The sequence below is a fragment of the Erpetoichthys calabaricus genome, chromosome 4 (assembly GCF_900747795.2).
Source record: "Erpetoichthys calabaricus chromosome 4, fErpCal1.3, whole genome shotgun sequence".
NCBI lineage: Eukaryota > Metazoa > Chordata > Cladistia > Polypteriformes > Polypteridae > Erpetoichthys > Erpetoichthys calabaricus.
Genome location: NC_041397.2, coordinates 228,770,571 through 228,785,880, shown reverse-complemented (window position 1 = coordinate 228,785,880; position 15,310 = coordinate 228,770,571). Strand labels below are relative to the sequence as shown.

The following is a 15,310-nucleotide window of genomic DNA, read 5'->3' as shown; positions in this document are numbered from 1 at the left end:
CCGTGTTTTGCAGATAACTTTCGTGTAAACTGCGATACTTTTGGACATATGGATTAGTATCCATTATTGGCTGTATAATTTCTATTATGTCGGATCGTTTAACTCTTTCGATTCTACATGTATGTTGAATCGCTTCTCCGTAATCATAAATATACACCTGACCAAATTGTGTTTTTTTGAAATTAAACGTGTCATAGCTGTAATTGTTGCGGGAAGACAGATTCTCATAGCGTATGGTACTTTTCCCTGATGGCAACACAAATTAGACAATCTACAAGTCTCAGACGTAAACTGTACAGTCCTTCTATATACTTCCGACATATCACCTATGTCTATATATTCGATCTCTTTTTGCTGTTCCGTTATTTCACCTAGTAATAATTCCGTTTGTTTGCGCAAATGCGTTTTGAACTCTCTGATGTTGGACACCTTCGAATTGTAGTACTGTCATATTTTTTAACTTGCTCTGCGTGTGTATTGCACAAAGGTTTGTTTTGAGCCTTTCGAATTCCACTGCTGTCATAATCAGTAACCTGCTCTGCATGTGTATGTTTGGACTTGCCTTTGTCTTTTATTTCTGAACCCATTTGAACCTGCAAGGTTTTCAATTCCACTTGTTCTTTTATTTCTGAGCCTGTTTGGACCTGCAAGGTTTTCAGCTCCACTTGTTCTGGGCTGATTATTACTTTCCTTGCCTAGGTCACCGTCTCATGGGAACATGCTTCCAACGGATGTCAATATGACGTGACTTGACCGTGTCACGGGCAGTGAAAGTGTCTCTGCCTCTCTGAAGTGTCTCTCTGTCTCTCTTCCAGATCACATCTCGTAGCAAGATTTTTTTTTTTTTTTTTTTTTTATAATAAGAGAGATATGACAAGAACAAAATTTTTCCTTGCTACATGCTAAGGAATTCCTTAGAAAAGCCAAGATTCCACAGAACCAAGAATGTGGACAGAGCAGCCTTTAAGTTCGAAAAGGACCTATCAGAATCATCAGTCCAAACAATGCCACAATTCTTTCTGCCTTTAGTCAAGTCCGTGAGAGGGGCAGCCCTATGAGCAAAATTTGGAATAAATCACCTGTAATAACCATTAAGTCCAAGGAAAGCACAAGCATGCTTCTAGGTTTCTGAATGTAGAAACGTTAGCACTTCACCCACCTTGTCCAATTGAGGTTTAATCAAACCGCTCCCCATAGAGTACTCCAAACAATGTGTTTCCAACATACCCAATTTAAAATTCTTAGGGTTAGCTGTCAACCCACTCAGCATCAAACTGTCAAACACCACTTGCAGGCGGTCAAGATTCAACCTCTAATCATTACTGAAAATGACCACATCATCGAGGTAGGCTCCAGCATATGGGGAATGGGGTCACAGAATCTGATCCATCATCCGCTGAAAAATCGACGATGCACCATGGGGACCAAAAGGGAGCCTGATGAACTTGAACAAACCGTCAGGGGTGGCGAATGAGGTCTTCTCACAACTGGACCCCTCCAGAGGAACCTGCCAGTACCCCTTCTTGAGATCTAGGGTAGAAATATATACAGCTTGCCAGAGTTTCTCTAATAAGTCATTAATACACAACACTGGGTACGCATCAAACTTGGAAATCTTATTCAAGCACCTAAAATCTATACATAATCAAACCAAGCCATCCAGTATTGGAAGCAGAACAATTGAGCTTTGCCACTCGCTTTTACTCTCACGAATTACTGCCAGTTCGAGCATCTGCTTCACCTCCTTGTATATCACATTCTTTGTCACTTCTGAAAGACAATATACAATATGAGTGCATCTGTATTTTAACGGTGGGTTCAGTTACAATCTTGTGTTCAGCAATTTCAGTTTGGCCAGGCACGGCCAAAAAAATGTCAGCGTTCCTTCCGATTAGCGAAAGCAACTCAGCCTTCTGGGTGTCCGTCAAATCATCACCAACAGCAACCTCTGTCTAAAAGACTGTGGTAGAAGTGGCCGGGCCAGCACCTTATGAGGTTCATGCCACTCCTTCAAAAGATTAACTTGCAAGATTTGCATGGGCTTTCATCGTCCAGGAATTCTGACCTTATAATTCACTAGACTCGTATGTTCTTCCACTGCCGATGGACCCAGACACCTTGCCTGAAATTTATGTCAGTCAGACTGGATCAACACCAGTACCCAATCACCCTTTTTGAATTTGCAAAGTTTGCTATTCTTGGCATAATTACATTTTTGAGCATCCTGATTACGCTACTGATGCTCCACTGTGATAGAGGACAATCTAGAAATCTGTTCTTGGAGCAAAACAACCCATTCAACAAATCTCTCCCCGTGAGTTGCATTGCGAACCCCTGTCCATTCCTCTCGAGAAATCCCTAACACCCCTCGTGGCCACCGGCCAAATAACAGTTCAAAAGGACTCAAGCCGGTAAATGCCTGGGGGGATTCCCTAACAGCAAATAGGAGAAAGGGCAACACAGTGTCCCAGGAGGTCAGGTCATCATGGGCCACCATTCAAATCATCTGTAACAAAGTATTGCTAAATCATTCAGCCAGGCCATTCATCTGCAGATAATAAACAGTGGTGCTCATTTATTTAACTGCAAGGCTATTGCACAGCTGCTTCATGACACGGGAAGTGAATGGAGTACCCTGGTCAGTTAAAATCTTATGAGGAATGCCAATATGCCAGGGCTGTGGAGTAGGTAGATAAATTCTTCAACTCTGACTTCGACTCCTACTCCTCTTTATTTAATATGCTAATGTATTTTCCATGTTAATTGAAGGAAGGCAACATACACGTCATTTACCACAGAACTACTGGCTAGGAAGCTGACTCTCTACCGTATTGGCCAGTTAAACAAAAGACAAAAAAATTAAAACAATAATGTTTTATTTATTGTTTTTGTCACGTGGCTATAAAGTAGTAGCCTGCATAAAAATCAGGAACAGGAACTTTACCAATTCAAAAAAATATAAACCACATTCTTCAGTAGTTTTAAAACAAAAACAAAGCTTAACTACATGAACAAAAAACGAAAAAAAACGCTGGAAAACCTAAAACAGTTTATGTAATAAATTTGGAATACAGCTGTAGAGTAGAATAGCTGTTAAATGTAATCCAAAATTAACTCAATGCAGTGTTCTAAGAAACAGAATTGCTTCCGTCAGATCCTCTTTCATAGAAGACTCTTAAATCTGACTTGATTATTTTTAGAGCTGAAAATAGTCTTTCAACAATGACTTAGGTGGGTGGCATTGCTGTTACAGTTCTAGCCACATCACTAATAATCTCTGCTTCAACAAGGATGGCTTCTTCTACACAGTCAGCTTCGATGAGTGATCATAGTTTTCAACTTTTTTTAATTCTTTAAAAAGCTCCTGCTAGAATCTCTTTATTTGAACATTAACTGGTCGTTTATCTTTCACGCATAGACAACATCGCTTTGCTTTTAAAACTTCCATTTTGTCCAAGTAGGAATTAAAGTCTAATTCTTCATTTGAAGAGGATGATCCTGAGTTACCAGTGCTTATAGCTTCATCCAGTGGTGGTGTTTCAGGTAGTAGTAATCCCTTCATGCCAACTGCTACATCATAGAGTGCCTTTTTTCCCCCATTAGCAGTCTGGTCACTGCTCAACAAAATTCAGCTCATTGGATCAACATAAATAGCAGTGAACAAGATTTGATTATCCAGTAAGAGATTCTCTCTTTTCTTCATTGAGGATACAATGCCATAAGCTATTAACCCTCCACTTTTGTTCACGCAATATATCAAACTGTTCCATCCCAAGAAAAATTTACTGGATGTTAAATCTTCATATTGCAACCTCTTGGTGACAGTAAAGGGGTAAGAAAGTAGACTTTCCAGTTCTTTTACTTGTGCCCACTGGCTTTCAGTTAATAAAACATTATCATTGTCCAGTTCTTCAAGAAAGTCTTTTAGTTCAAGCAAACACTTTAATCAAATAAGTGCTTCCCCAGCATGTTGTTTGATCTAAAATGGCTCCTTTTCCTGCACGTCTTTTCAAAATGGCATCTGTTTTAGGGGCCGTGGCTGCAACAGTTACTTGCCTCAATTTGCCAATTAGAGTAGCTGCATGACGATCTTTCAATCCATCTTTTATTGCAAGTTGTATAGTATGAACAGCACAATGCATATGTTGAATAGTAGTAAGCTTAGATGCTTCTTCAGCAATGTTATCCAAAATTTCACTATTCTTTTTGGTTTCACTTTCCCCAATACTTGCAGAACTGTCTTCCTCTAATATCTGTTTGTCACTTTCTTCATCTACTTTATTCATTTTCTCAATCGTACTTAACAAATTAGAAGCATTACCTGTCACAATACATAGAATCTGTTCGTTTTTAATATCAAAATCTTCTAGAACAGGTGGTGTGCAAAGTTATGCTAAAGTTCAGCCCTGGGTAGAAGGATATGCGGAGAGTGCAGACAGAACCCCTGAACACACATCAGGCCATAGCACACACCTACACCTACATCATTACCATTGTTTACACTCAAATAAACTTGTTAAAACACATTATAACTGAAATAAAATGAAAACACTTTTTGTAATGTACCATAATCCAGATTACAATATGTGAATGTCAGGTTGTATAATACCTCAGATGAACTTCACACTAGTAGTAACACTATGCACTGGGCTTTATTCTTACATCAGAGAAGTACTTAATTATGACTATTGTTTGTGAAATGGGACATATGAACTTGCTGTATTTTTTTTCATTACAATTTAAATTTATTAGGAGTCAGAACATTTTTGCCGACTTGACCCCGACTCCTCAGCTCAGCAATATGCGTGAATAATGAGACAGCCTTAGCAACTACTTGGGCATTGACCTTTCCCAGAGCGACCAACTCGGGGTATCTTGTTGCATAAGCAACTAAAATGAGTATAAACTTCTAACCATTCTTACTCTTGGTAAGTGGGCCAACAATGTCTTACCCAATCCTCTGAAAAGGCCCATCCAAAACAGGCATTGATGAGAAGAGAGCCCTAGCAGGTCTGAGTGGAAACAATTTGACAGTCAAGGCAAGACCTACAAAACTGCTCTACATCTCATATTCAGCCAATAAAAGCGTTTCGAAATGAAATCCCTTATCTACTCAGTGCCAAGACAACCCCCCAAGACACGGGTGTGAGCAGTTTTAAAAACTGTCTCTATTTGCCTGCTTGGGACTACTAACTGTTCAATCAGCCCTTCCCCTATGTAATCAGAAATCACCTGAAATAAGAAACCATCCTTAATTAAAAAGCGTGGTGTACTCCATATAGTAACAGCTGCTTGTGAAATGTGTTTGTTTAAATGAAAAGTCTAAGCTACTGTCAGCCTGTTGCAAGCACGCAAACTCTGTCTGAGCATCAGTCCCTGCTTCACCAGTGTCTTGGCTAGCCATTGTTTTTCCAGGGTCTGTAGCTGCTGTCAGGCTTTTGGAGGTTGAAGGAGCGAGTGCGTGATGCAAAGAGCCCTCCAATTCTCCCCAACCTCACTGAACAAATCAGGTTCAATCTCTAAGCCGGTTCCTTGACTGACTATCTACTACAGAAAAAGGTGGTCTGCAGGTGTCTAGGATGCATGGGAAGAGGACATTCCTCTTTCCTATTAAAAGAGGCCAGGGTAAAATGTATGATATGGCAGTCCAAATTTTAAAGTTCCTCCCTTCAAATTTCAGAGGGAGCAAGATAGTCTTATATTCTTTAACGTCTCCATGAACACAGCGAAAGTTCACCCGGTCCATGTTTGTGTAAGGGATCTAACAGAGCAAGTCATGGTGGACAATGCAGAGGTCACTACCAGAGTCCAATAGGGCCGGGATTTCTCAACTGGCCAAATTAATACAGATCTTATACATATTATTTTCTTTTATGCCATATGTATAATGGATAAATATTTTTGTACAATTTTTTACTTAAAGTATGTATTTTAAGGAAATTTAGTTTATTTTAGTATTTTATGGGAATTGAACAATACGCCTATACAATTTCATTTCATGAAATCGGTGACTGGAATCAGCCTTAAAATACCTGATCAGGGAAACCCTATAAATCACTTCTTTCAGATTTAATGTTTTTGCATGATACCACTTGGACTGATAATCCACAAGGTATCAGCTAACATGTTTACACTTACAACACTCAACAATAGCTTACTACTAAAATAATTAACCCAATAATCATCACCACAATAATTTTCTATTGGACATCAAAAACTTGAATGAAACACGTCTTTCTCAAACTGAAATACAATAAATTAAACATTTCTCATTATTTGTCTGAAATCTTCCTTTATACGTTATTTTTTATAAAAACATTTACCATAAACATTCATGTCTACAGCTCTTCTGTTTAAGCTCGCTTTCTACAACCCTGGTGTTATTATAGATCAGGCTTTCTTATATGAAAATCTTGTCAGAAATGCTGCCTAGTTATTATATTTTGCCATACAAGAATCTCTGACCTCTGAGAATCTCTCTGACTTATTCTAATGATGAAAAACTCATAACACGTCACCTAACTCAAGAGTAAATTATTATAACAGGAAGTATTATAGTACTATGGACAACATTTTAAATATGCTTCTTCTCTTATACTGTATAATATATTTGCATTCTAAATACTTTTACAAATATATTGACTTCACCACAAACAAAAACAGTGACAAAAGGCAAAAACAGTTAGCAGAGATGGCAATAAGAAAAACAAAAGACAACAGTAACATCTTTTACCTTAAGATACAGAAGAAAGCAATATATAAACCTCCATTTGTGGTGAGAAAGGAGCTGGACTGTAGTATCTCCGGTAATAGTTTATACAAATAGTACTCTTTGTTGCGTCTTCTAAGAATTGCTGCTATCTAAAAGAAAGAACAAAATTTTAAGAAAACAAAATATAATGCAATCAAATTGATGTAATCCCCAAATAAAAATGAATTCATATTTTTAACAGTTTGAAATATCTCTATATTTAAAGAGTTGCTTACAGATAAATGAACATAAAACTGTATGGCTTTTGGTGCTAACCTACCTAAAGTAATATTTTTTTGCTACCACAATTTTCCAAATACCTATTTGAAGAAGATGTCTGTATCAAGAAATCTTTATGAAATAATCATGGCCCCACGAGGTTATTAAAGTTTATCTCATCTAATCGAAGCAACAAAAATGCACTGAATTACACCCTTAACCTACTTACTCATTAATGTGCTACAACCTGGATGGGATGCCAGTCCCACTGCAGGACATACATACACATAAACAGCAAAACAGGGCAATTTAGAGATACAACGCAAAAGCAAATTAAACGTAACTGTCTTTAGAATGTGGGATATACCTTGAATATCTGGTAAAAGTAATTCAGATATATAAAGAACATGCAAACTCAATAGGGAAAGTGTCCCTGTAATGAGTTTAATCCAAGCCCTATGGCTAAACACTGCACCTCAGTGCTCTATAAATCTAAATAACTGGCCACTTTTATCATTTAAGATAGTAGGATAACTGAATATAAAAACTTCTTTTGGTGTTGTAAATTGGTAAGCTAAAAAGATGAACAAGTCAGCAACACCACTAGCTACAATGAGGCTGATGCATTGGTTTCAAGTGTTTTTCTGTTATAAGAACGAAACCATATTGAGGTGTTGAGCAATTTCCTAAAACTTTCAGTAAGTGATAGATGTCTGCATACTCATCCATATAGTAGATAAGAAATTAATGCAGTGGTAATTGTTATTTTTGCCGTTTTTTTAAGGAAGTCAAAGTCAGTATATCCCGGGTCCACCCTGCGTGGAGTTTACATGTTCTCCCCGTGTCTGCGTGGGTTTCCTCCGGGCACTCCGGTTTCCTCCCACAGTCCAAAGACATGCAGGTTAGGTGGATTGGCGATTCTAAATTGGCCCTAGTGTGTGCTTGGTGTGTTTGTGTGTGTCCTGCGGTGGGTTGGCACCCTGCCCGGGATTGGTTCCTGCCTTGTGCCCTGTGTTGGCTGGGATTGGCTCCAGCAGACCCCCGTGACCCTGTGTTCGGATTCAGCGGGTTAGAAAATGGATGGATGGAAGTCAGTATAATGTCATTGGATTACTTGATGCTGACTGTTAATTTAAAAAATTATGACTTTTGACAAGCTTTTGCTTGTTTATTTTTTCTTCAGCAGGTGCAGTGGAAGTTGTGTTGTGAATGCACAGAGATCAGTATAAAGAATACTTGGACAGGCAGTAAAGGGGTTTTCTTATATGACTGTATATTATGTAATGAATAAATCAAACTAGCCGACACCCGCCGTAGCATACAGCGGTGTAAGAATAGGAACGGAAAACGGTGAGAAAGGAATTCAGAAATCAAGAAGAAATAAATACTTCTTGAAAGACGCAGTGTGCATGTAGAATTTCCGGCCAAGCAGGATTACATGTGAAAGTGATAAATAAATCAGGCTTTCCGAATTTACGTACTATGGCCATGGCATCCTGATAGTTTTGTTGCATGTATCTTGGACTTCCTCTGTTTTAATATACGCATCTACGACGTAGTGTTGGAATAGTTTGCCGCTGGAGTGCAAAATACTAAATGTATTCCTCATTGCTAATCTGTACATGTAAAATTGGCATTGAGTAAGCCTTATTCGCTTGCCGGTTCTTTTATTGGGAACATGTTGTAAATCTTTGTGCCAGCCAATGTCTCCGTAAGGGAATAAAAGTGGGTAAACCATAGGATCGCAATTCATATTGAATGTGGAAATCTGTTTACAGGAGTTGCCTATGGGATAGATGCAAATGTCCCTTTCGGCAGGCGTTTCGCCATCTTCTCCGACGAAAATCGCTGCAACATCGGTGTGACATGTCAGGGCATTGTATCGTCGTAAATCCTGCCTAGGGTTTTCCTTGAAAACCATTCGTACAGATGCTGTTGGATTGGACAGAGCGATTTCATGCATGTGTTTGTATGATTTAGCGAAGGGGCTGATGGTTCTGAGCATGGAATCTAGCTGGAGAAGTACATTTTCCCTGCATGCAGAGTTTGCTTTATTTTGTAAGTGTAATTCAGTAGCTTGCGCTGTGTCAAAAAAATACAGCTGTCCATATCCTGGAGAGGTAGAAGTGTTAGCGTAGAGTGGAAAGATTTGCTGATAAATTTGCCCATGTATTTTAAAACAGTATGGTCCATGGCCAGGAGGTTGAGTTCTCTGTGCACCCATGGAAGCAAACGCTAGAGAAGAGTTGTATTCTCGAATGTGTTCACGATAATTTTTAGCTTCTGATGTTTGCTGTGTAAGAAGCTGTTGTAAAGACACAGGTGGTTCCCGCAAAGGTGGTAAAGCTATCTTTCCGTTGTGGCAGCACCTCGAGTACTTGTTGGATGTAGTATGCTCAGCAGGCCAATATAGTGCATGACATGGAAGACGACAAATAGGAATCGAGAAATGCCGTGTCGGCTGCGTGTGGGCGAGACCGGTTTTGAAGAGGAGCTGCAGGTAGCGTGGGGAAGGGTTTGGAAGAGGACGAATAGGAATCGAGAAATGTCGTGTCGGCTGTGTGTGGGCGGGACCGGTTTTGAAGTGGAAGCAGGACAAACCAGAAGAGAAATATATACAAGAGATACCTGTTATAAGAATGTATGTATAGTGATTTATAAACTGTTCCAATAACTAGTGCCAAGTATCTTTATAATTGCACTGCAGCTTTTTAACTCAATATTTGTTCCTTTTCTCCCAGAACACTTTTTGAATTGTATACATTGAATTTTGCTCTAGATATGTAAATTTTTGTGGGTGTTGAACTAATTGCAGATGCTAATTTGCATAATTTTACTGCCAGGAGCTTACCTTTAAATACACCAAAAAGTATTTGCATTTACATCTTACACAGGTAGTTACAGTACTAGGGTGTTGTACCGTGTTAGCCATTATGAATGTAGAGAAAAGCCAAGCAAAATGACACCTTTTATTGACTAACTAGAAAGATTACAATATGCAAGCTTTCGAGGCAACTCAGGCCCCTTCTTCAGGCAAGATTACATCTTGCCTGAAGAAGGGGCCTGAGTTGCCTCGAAAGCTTGCATATTGTAATCTTTCTAGTTAGCCAATAAAAGGTGTCATTTTGCTTGGCTTTTCTCTACAGGTAGTTACAGATACACATGCGATAAAAGTACAAACCTCTACTTCAGAAAAGAAAATGCTATTGTGGTCTATTAAAATTCTCTCAATACCGACTGAAGATGTTTATGTTGGGTCACAAATCACCGGGAACATTTAGAGAAACTGGAAAAGCAAGTTTATGCACAGGAAAACAAGGAAAACTGACATGGTAGCGAGGAACAAAAATGCAGTATTTGTGAAACAAGAGTAAAAAGAAATTATTGCTATGCTAACTTTCTTTATTTGAATACAAAGAGCTCTGTGACAAAGTACTGTCTTAAGGAAAACATTATTGTTTAGCAACTACAGGAACTGTTAAGTATCAGAACTAGTGAGAATGTTGAGTGGGTATCACAAAGTTGTACTAAAGACACTTTGTATCTGACAGAGCCTACCAACAAATGTTTTGCTAAAAGAGCCACAAATCCCAATATTGCACTTTTTTTTCATTTTCCTTTGAACTTTTCTGGTCTGTAGCACTACATGTTACATTTCAAAAAATGCTTTAGATATTAATATGGTAGTTAAGAATCACGATAAATGTCATGAGGGAGATATGGGTTCATTTTACCCAGAATTCAAATGTTTCTCAATTAAAACATATTAATACAGTGTCTATAAAAAGTATTTAACCCCCTTGGAAATTTTCACATTTCATTGTTAAACATTGAATCACAGTGGAATTAATTTGGCTTTTTTGCTACTGAGCAACAAAAAAGACTCTTTAAAGTTAAAGTGAAAAAAGACCTCTGAAAAGAGTTCTAAATTCATTACAAATATAAAACACTAAATAATTGATTGCATAATTATCCCTTTAATATGATACACCTAAATAATCATTAGTGGTTTTAGAAATCACTTAATTAGTGAACAGGGATCACTTGTCTGTAGTCAAGGGGTTTCAATTAATTGTACAGTGATCCCTCGCTATATCGCGCTTCACCTTTCACGGCTTCACTCCATCGCGGATTTTATATGTAAGCATATTTAAATATATATCGCGGATTTTTCGCTGCTTCGCGGGTTTCTGCGGACAATGGGTCTTTTAATTTCTGGTACATGCTTCCTCAGTTGGTTTGCCCAGTTGATTTCATACAAGGGACGCTATTGGCAGATGGCTGAGAAGCTACCCAAATTACTTTCTCTCTCTCTCTCTCTTGCGCTGACGTAGGGGGGTGTGAGCAGGGGGGCTGTTCGCACACCTAGACGATAGGGACGCTGCTACCTTCTGTGTGCAGCTGCTTCCTGAAGGACATGCTGCACGGTGCTTCGCATACTTAAAAGCTCAAAGGGCACGTATTGATTTTTGACTTTTTCTCTGGCTCTCTCTCTCTCCCTGCTCCTGACGGAGGGGGTGTGAGCTGCCGCCTTCAACAGCTTTGTACCGGCGGTGCTTCGCATACTTAAAAGCCAAACAGCCCTATTGATTTTTTTTTTGACTGCTTGCTTTGTTCTCTCTCTCTCTCCTGACGCGCACTCCTTTGAAAAGGAAGATATGTTTGCATTCTTTTAATTGTGAGACAGAACTGTCATCTCTGTCTTGTCATGGAGCACAGTTTAAACTTTTGAAAAAGAGACAAATGTTTGTTTGCAGTGTTTGAATAACGTTCCTGTCTCTCTACAACCTCCTGTGTTTCTGCGCAAATCTGTGACCCAAGCATGACAATATAAAAATAACCATATAAACATATGGTTTCTACTTCGCGGATTTTCTTATTTCGCGGGTGGCTCTGGAACGCAACCCCCGCGATGGAGGAGGGATTACTGTAGTATAAATACACCTTATCTGGAAGATCCACCTTGTGGTGAGTAACCTACACAATGAAGACAAAAAAGAACACACTAAGTAACTCTGTGAAAAGGTGATTAAATAAAAGTCACTGAATATCCCTTGGAGTACAATTAATCAGTCAATCATTTAGAAAAAGAAAGATGCCTTGAGCAGGCTATCCACAAACATTGATTGATCAAGCAAAGACAGGACTAGTGACTGAGGCCATCAGGAGACCAATAATAACTCTGAAGGAGTTACAAGCTACAGTGCCCAAGATTGAAAAGACTGTGCACATAAGCACAGTGGCCCAGGTGTTTTACCAGTTTATGGGAGAGTGCCAATGAGAAAGCCACTGTTTTAAAAAATACAAAACACACATTATATCTTGGCTACAGAAGGCACATGAAAGAATCTAAAGTCAGCTGGAAGAAGATTCTATGGTCTGATGAGACCAAAATTATTTTTTGACTATCACATTAACCTCTGCTTGGCATAAGTCAAACACTGCACATTATGAAAACCATAGCACTTCTAGCTTGGCGGTGGTGGTAGCATCCTACTACAAGAATGCTTATTTGCAGTGGGCCCTGGAAGGCTTGGGAGGGTAGAGGATAAAATGGATGCAGCAAAAGATATGGAAAACCTGTAGGAAAACTCTTCAGTCTGAAGAGGAAAACTGATTCAGTCTCTAAGAAACTTACACATTGGGAGATTTGTTTTCCTGCAAAACAACGACCCCAAGTTTAATTATAAAGCTATACAGTAATGATTTAAAAACAATATTAATGTTCTAAATATCCTAGAGTGGCAAGTCAGAGTCCAGATACCAATCGAAATGAGAACTTATCGCTGGGCTTGAGAAAGGCTGTACATTCATGATTCCCATGCAATCTGATACAGCTTCAGTAGTTTCGTAAAGAAGAATGGAGGAAAATTATATTGTCCAGATGTGCATAGCTAATACTGCCAAAGGCATGTCTACTAAATACTGACTTCAAGAAGGTAAATACTTAGGTGATCAATTATTTTCTGTTTTATATCAGCATACTTAAAATGCATTCCATCTAGGTCACTCTCTGTATGAATTGCTGCCCTCTGGCAGACAATTCAGGACAATAAAAACACAAACAGATTAAAAAACAATTTTTATTCAAAGGCTATAACTGTGCTAAATGCTGCTCATATTAATTTATGCAATGAATGAACACCAGCAGAATGTGAAAAATGTCCTGTATGTGTGGCATTTTGTGTATATTCTTATAGTTTTTATAATCCTTTTTTGCTTTGCACTGATAGGTTGGCATCCAGTTTCGTTGTGTATGTGCACTTTCATTATATATGTGCAATGATAATAAAGACTTATGACTTTATGACATTAAAGAGCCTTTTTCTGTTGATTAATGTTGAAAAAGACAAATTAAATCCATTGTAATTAAATGTTATATAATTATAAAATTGGAAAACTTCCAAGGGGGATGAACACTTTTTATAGCCACTGCATTTGCATATCATGTAAAGTACATGAAAATATATTACAAAGGTTGCACTATAAGTAGAAGTAGATTCAAGCACCAAATGCACAGTATACAACTGCACTCATAACAAGCATTGCTACTTTTCTAGTGAAATTATTGAATTCCAACCAGTTGATGAACATTTGCTTAACCAACAATAGCAGCTTAGTGGATATCATCTTAACTTCCCATGGGGCCAACTCACTCCTGTCTTGAGCCAAATATTCCTGGATTAGGCTCCAACTTTCTAGGAACATGTAATGCAAAATGACTACTCAGAAAACCAATAAATGGTGTCCAAGGTAGCTGATAAACCACTGCCATTGTAAGTAAACTAAAGAAATTCAATTAGTTGTATTAAAATACTGTAGCACTTTACGTATTGAATTTCTTCCTCGATAAAAGCACTGTACACCTTTTTAAAAAAATCATAATGCTATCACTTCCGAAAAAACAGTGGTTTCAGATATTATACAATACTAATATTTTACACAGCTACACATATTACACTACAGTATAGGCATAAACTTCCTTCAACTTCAGACCATCAAGGTTTAGGTTCAAACTACTTTCTAACTTAAATCACTGTTTAATTTCTACATAGATCTTCCTTGATCCTAATCCTGTACATTTCAAGGTGTTCTCTCCTTAGTTATACTATGCTGGTACTGGTGGTATCTAGTGACTTCACCCTATTATGTATTTATTTACATATATATTTAGTTTTTTTCATTGATACATTATGTGTCACATTCTCACATAAAACTGCTGGAATTAAATTAGAAGAATGGTTTACTTTGTTAAGAAATTTAACAAAAATATGTTTTCACATGCAACATTATCAAACAAGCTTGTTCTTCTATATTCCTTAACATTTTCTTGTATTTTTCCAAAGTATTTCAAACCAAAAATATCTGATGAATAACAAATACACAAAAATGATTTATTTACACTCCCCTAACACTCATTCAGAATACTTACAGGGTGTTGGTTCCAGATCAAATGCTACCAGAAAAGGAGCAACTTTTCATTAACCAATTGCTCTGAATTAAACCCTGAAATTACTAGATTCAGATAAGACTAATGCTACTACGGTAGTTTAAATATATGTTATATTACACATAATTTTTTTTATTCAAATTCTGAGTGTTAAGTTCAGCCAAATCTAAACACTTCTCACGTTATAAGCAAAACTATTCAAAAACAGGATTGTGAACAAATTGCTATGTCCAGATCCCCACAAAACAATTTGTTACAAATTAAGTAAGAATGATTTATATGTACTACTCAAGGATCATGCAATTCTGTCTCTTTTGCCTTCTTTATCCATCCATCCATCCATTTTCCAACCCGCTGAATCCGACCAGGGTCACGGGGGTCTGCTGGAGCCAATCCCAGCCAACACAGGGCACAAGGCAGGAAACAATCCTGGGCAGGGTGCCAACCCACCGCAGGACACACACAAACACACCCACACACCAAGCACACACTAGGGCCAATTTAGAATCGCCAATCCACCTAACCTGCATGTCTTTGGACTGTGGGAGGAAACCGGAGCGCCCGGAGGAAACCCACGCGGACACGGGGAGAACATGCAAACTCCACGCAGGGAGGACCCGGGAATCGAACCCAGGTCCCCAGATCTCCCAACTGCGAGGCAGCAGCGCTACCCACCGCGCCACCGTGCCGCCCCTTGCCTTCTTTATGTTACCCACAATGCTTCAAAGATACTTCTTTAGTTATCTGTATTTTACTCAAATACATACAAAATACATGATAGGTATCAATAATGTGTCAGGAAATCAATAGTAGTTATTTATTTTACCATTAAAGCAAATACAAAGCAGTCATGCAAATACAACACAACAAAAACAGAGACAAAAGGCTAA

At 38.3% G+C, this 15,310-nt stretch overlaps 1 protein-coding gene across 1 annotated transcript in view; it reads right to left on the bottom strand.

The window, feature by feature from the left end:
* The window catches only part of tmem135 (transmembrane protein 135), a 481,984-nt gene that overhangs the window by 456,613 nt on the left and 10,061 nt on the right, over window positions 1-15,310 (bottom strand). The window contains exon 2 of the mRNA XM_028800409.2: window positions 6,734-6,861. Coding sequence (XP_028656242.1) covers window positions 6,734-6,861 — 128 coding nt within the window. The remainder of the gene's footprint in view (window positions 1-6,733; window positions 6,862-15,310) is intronic.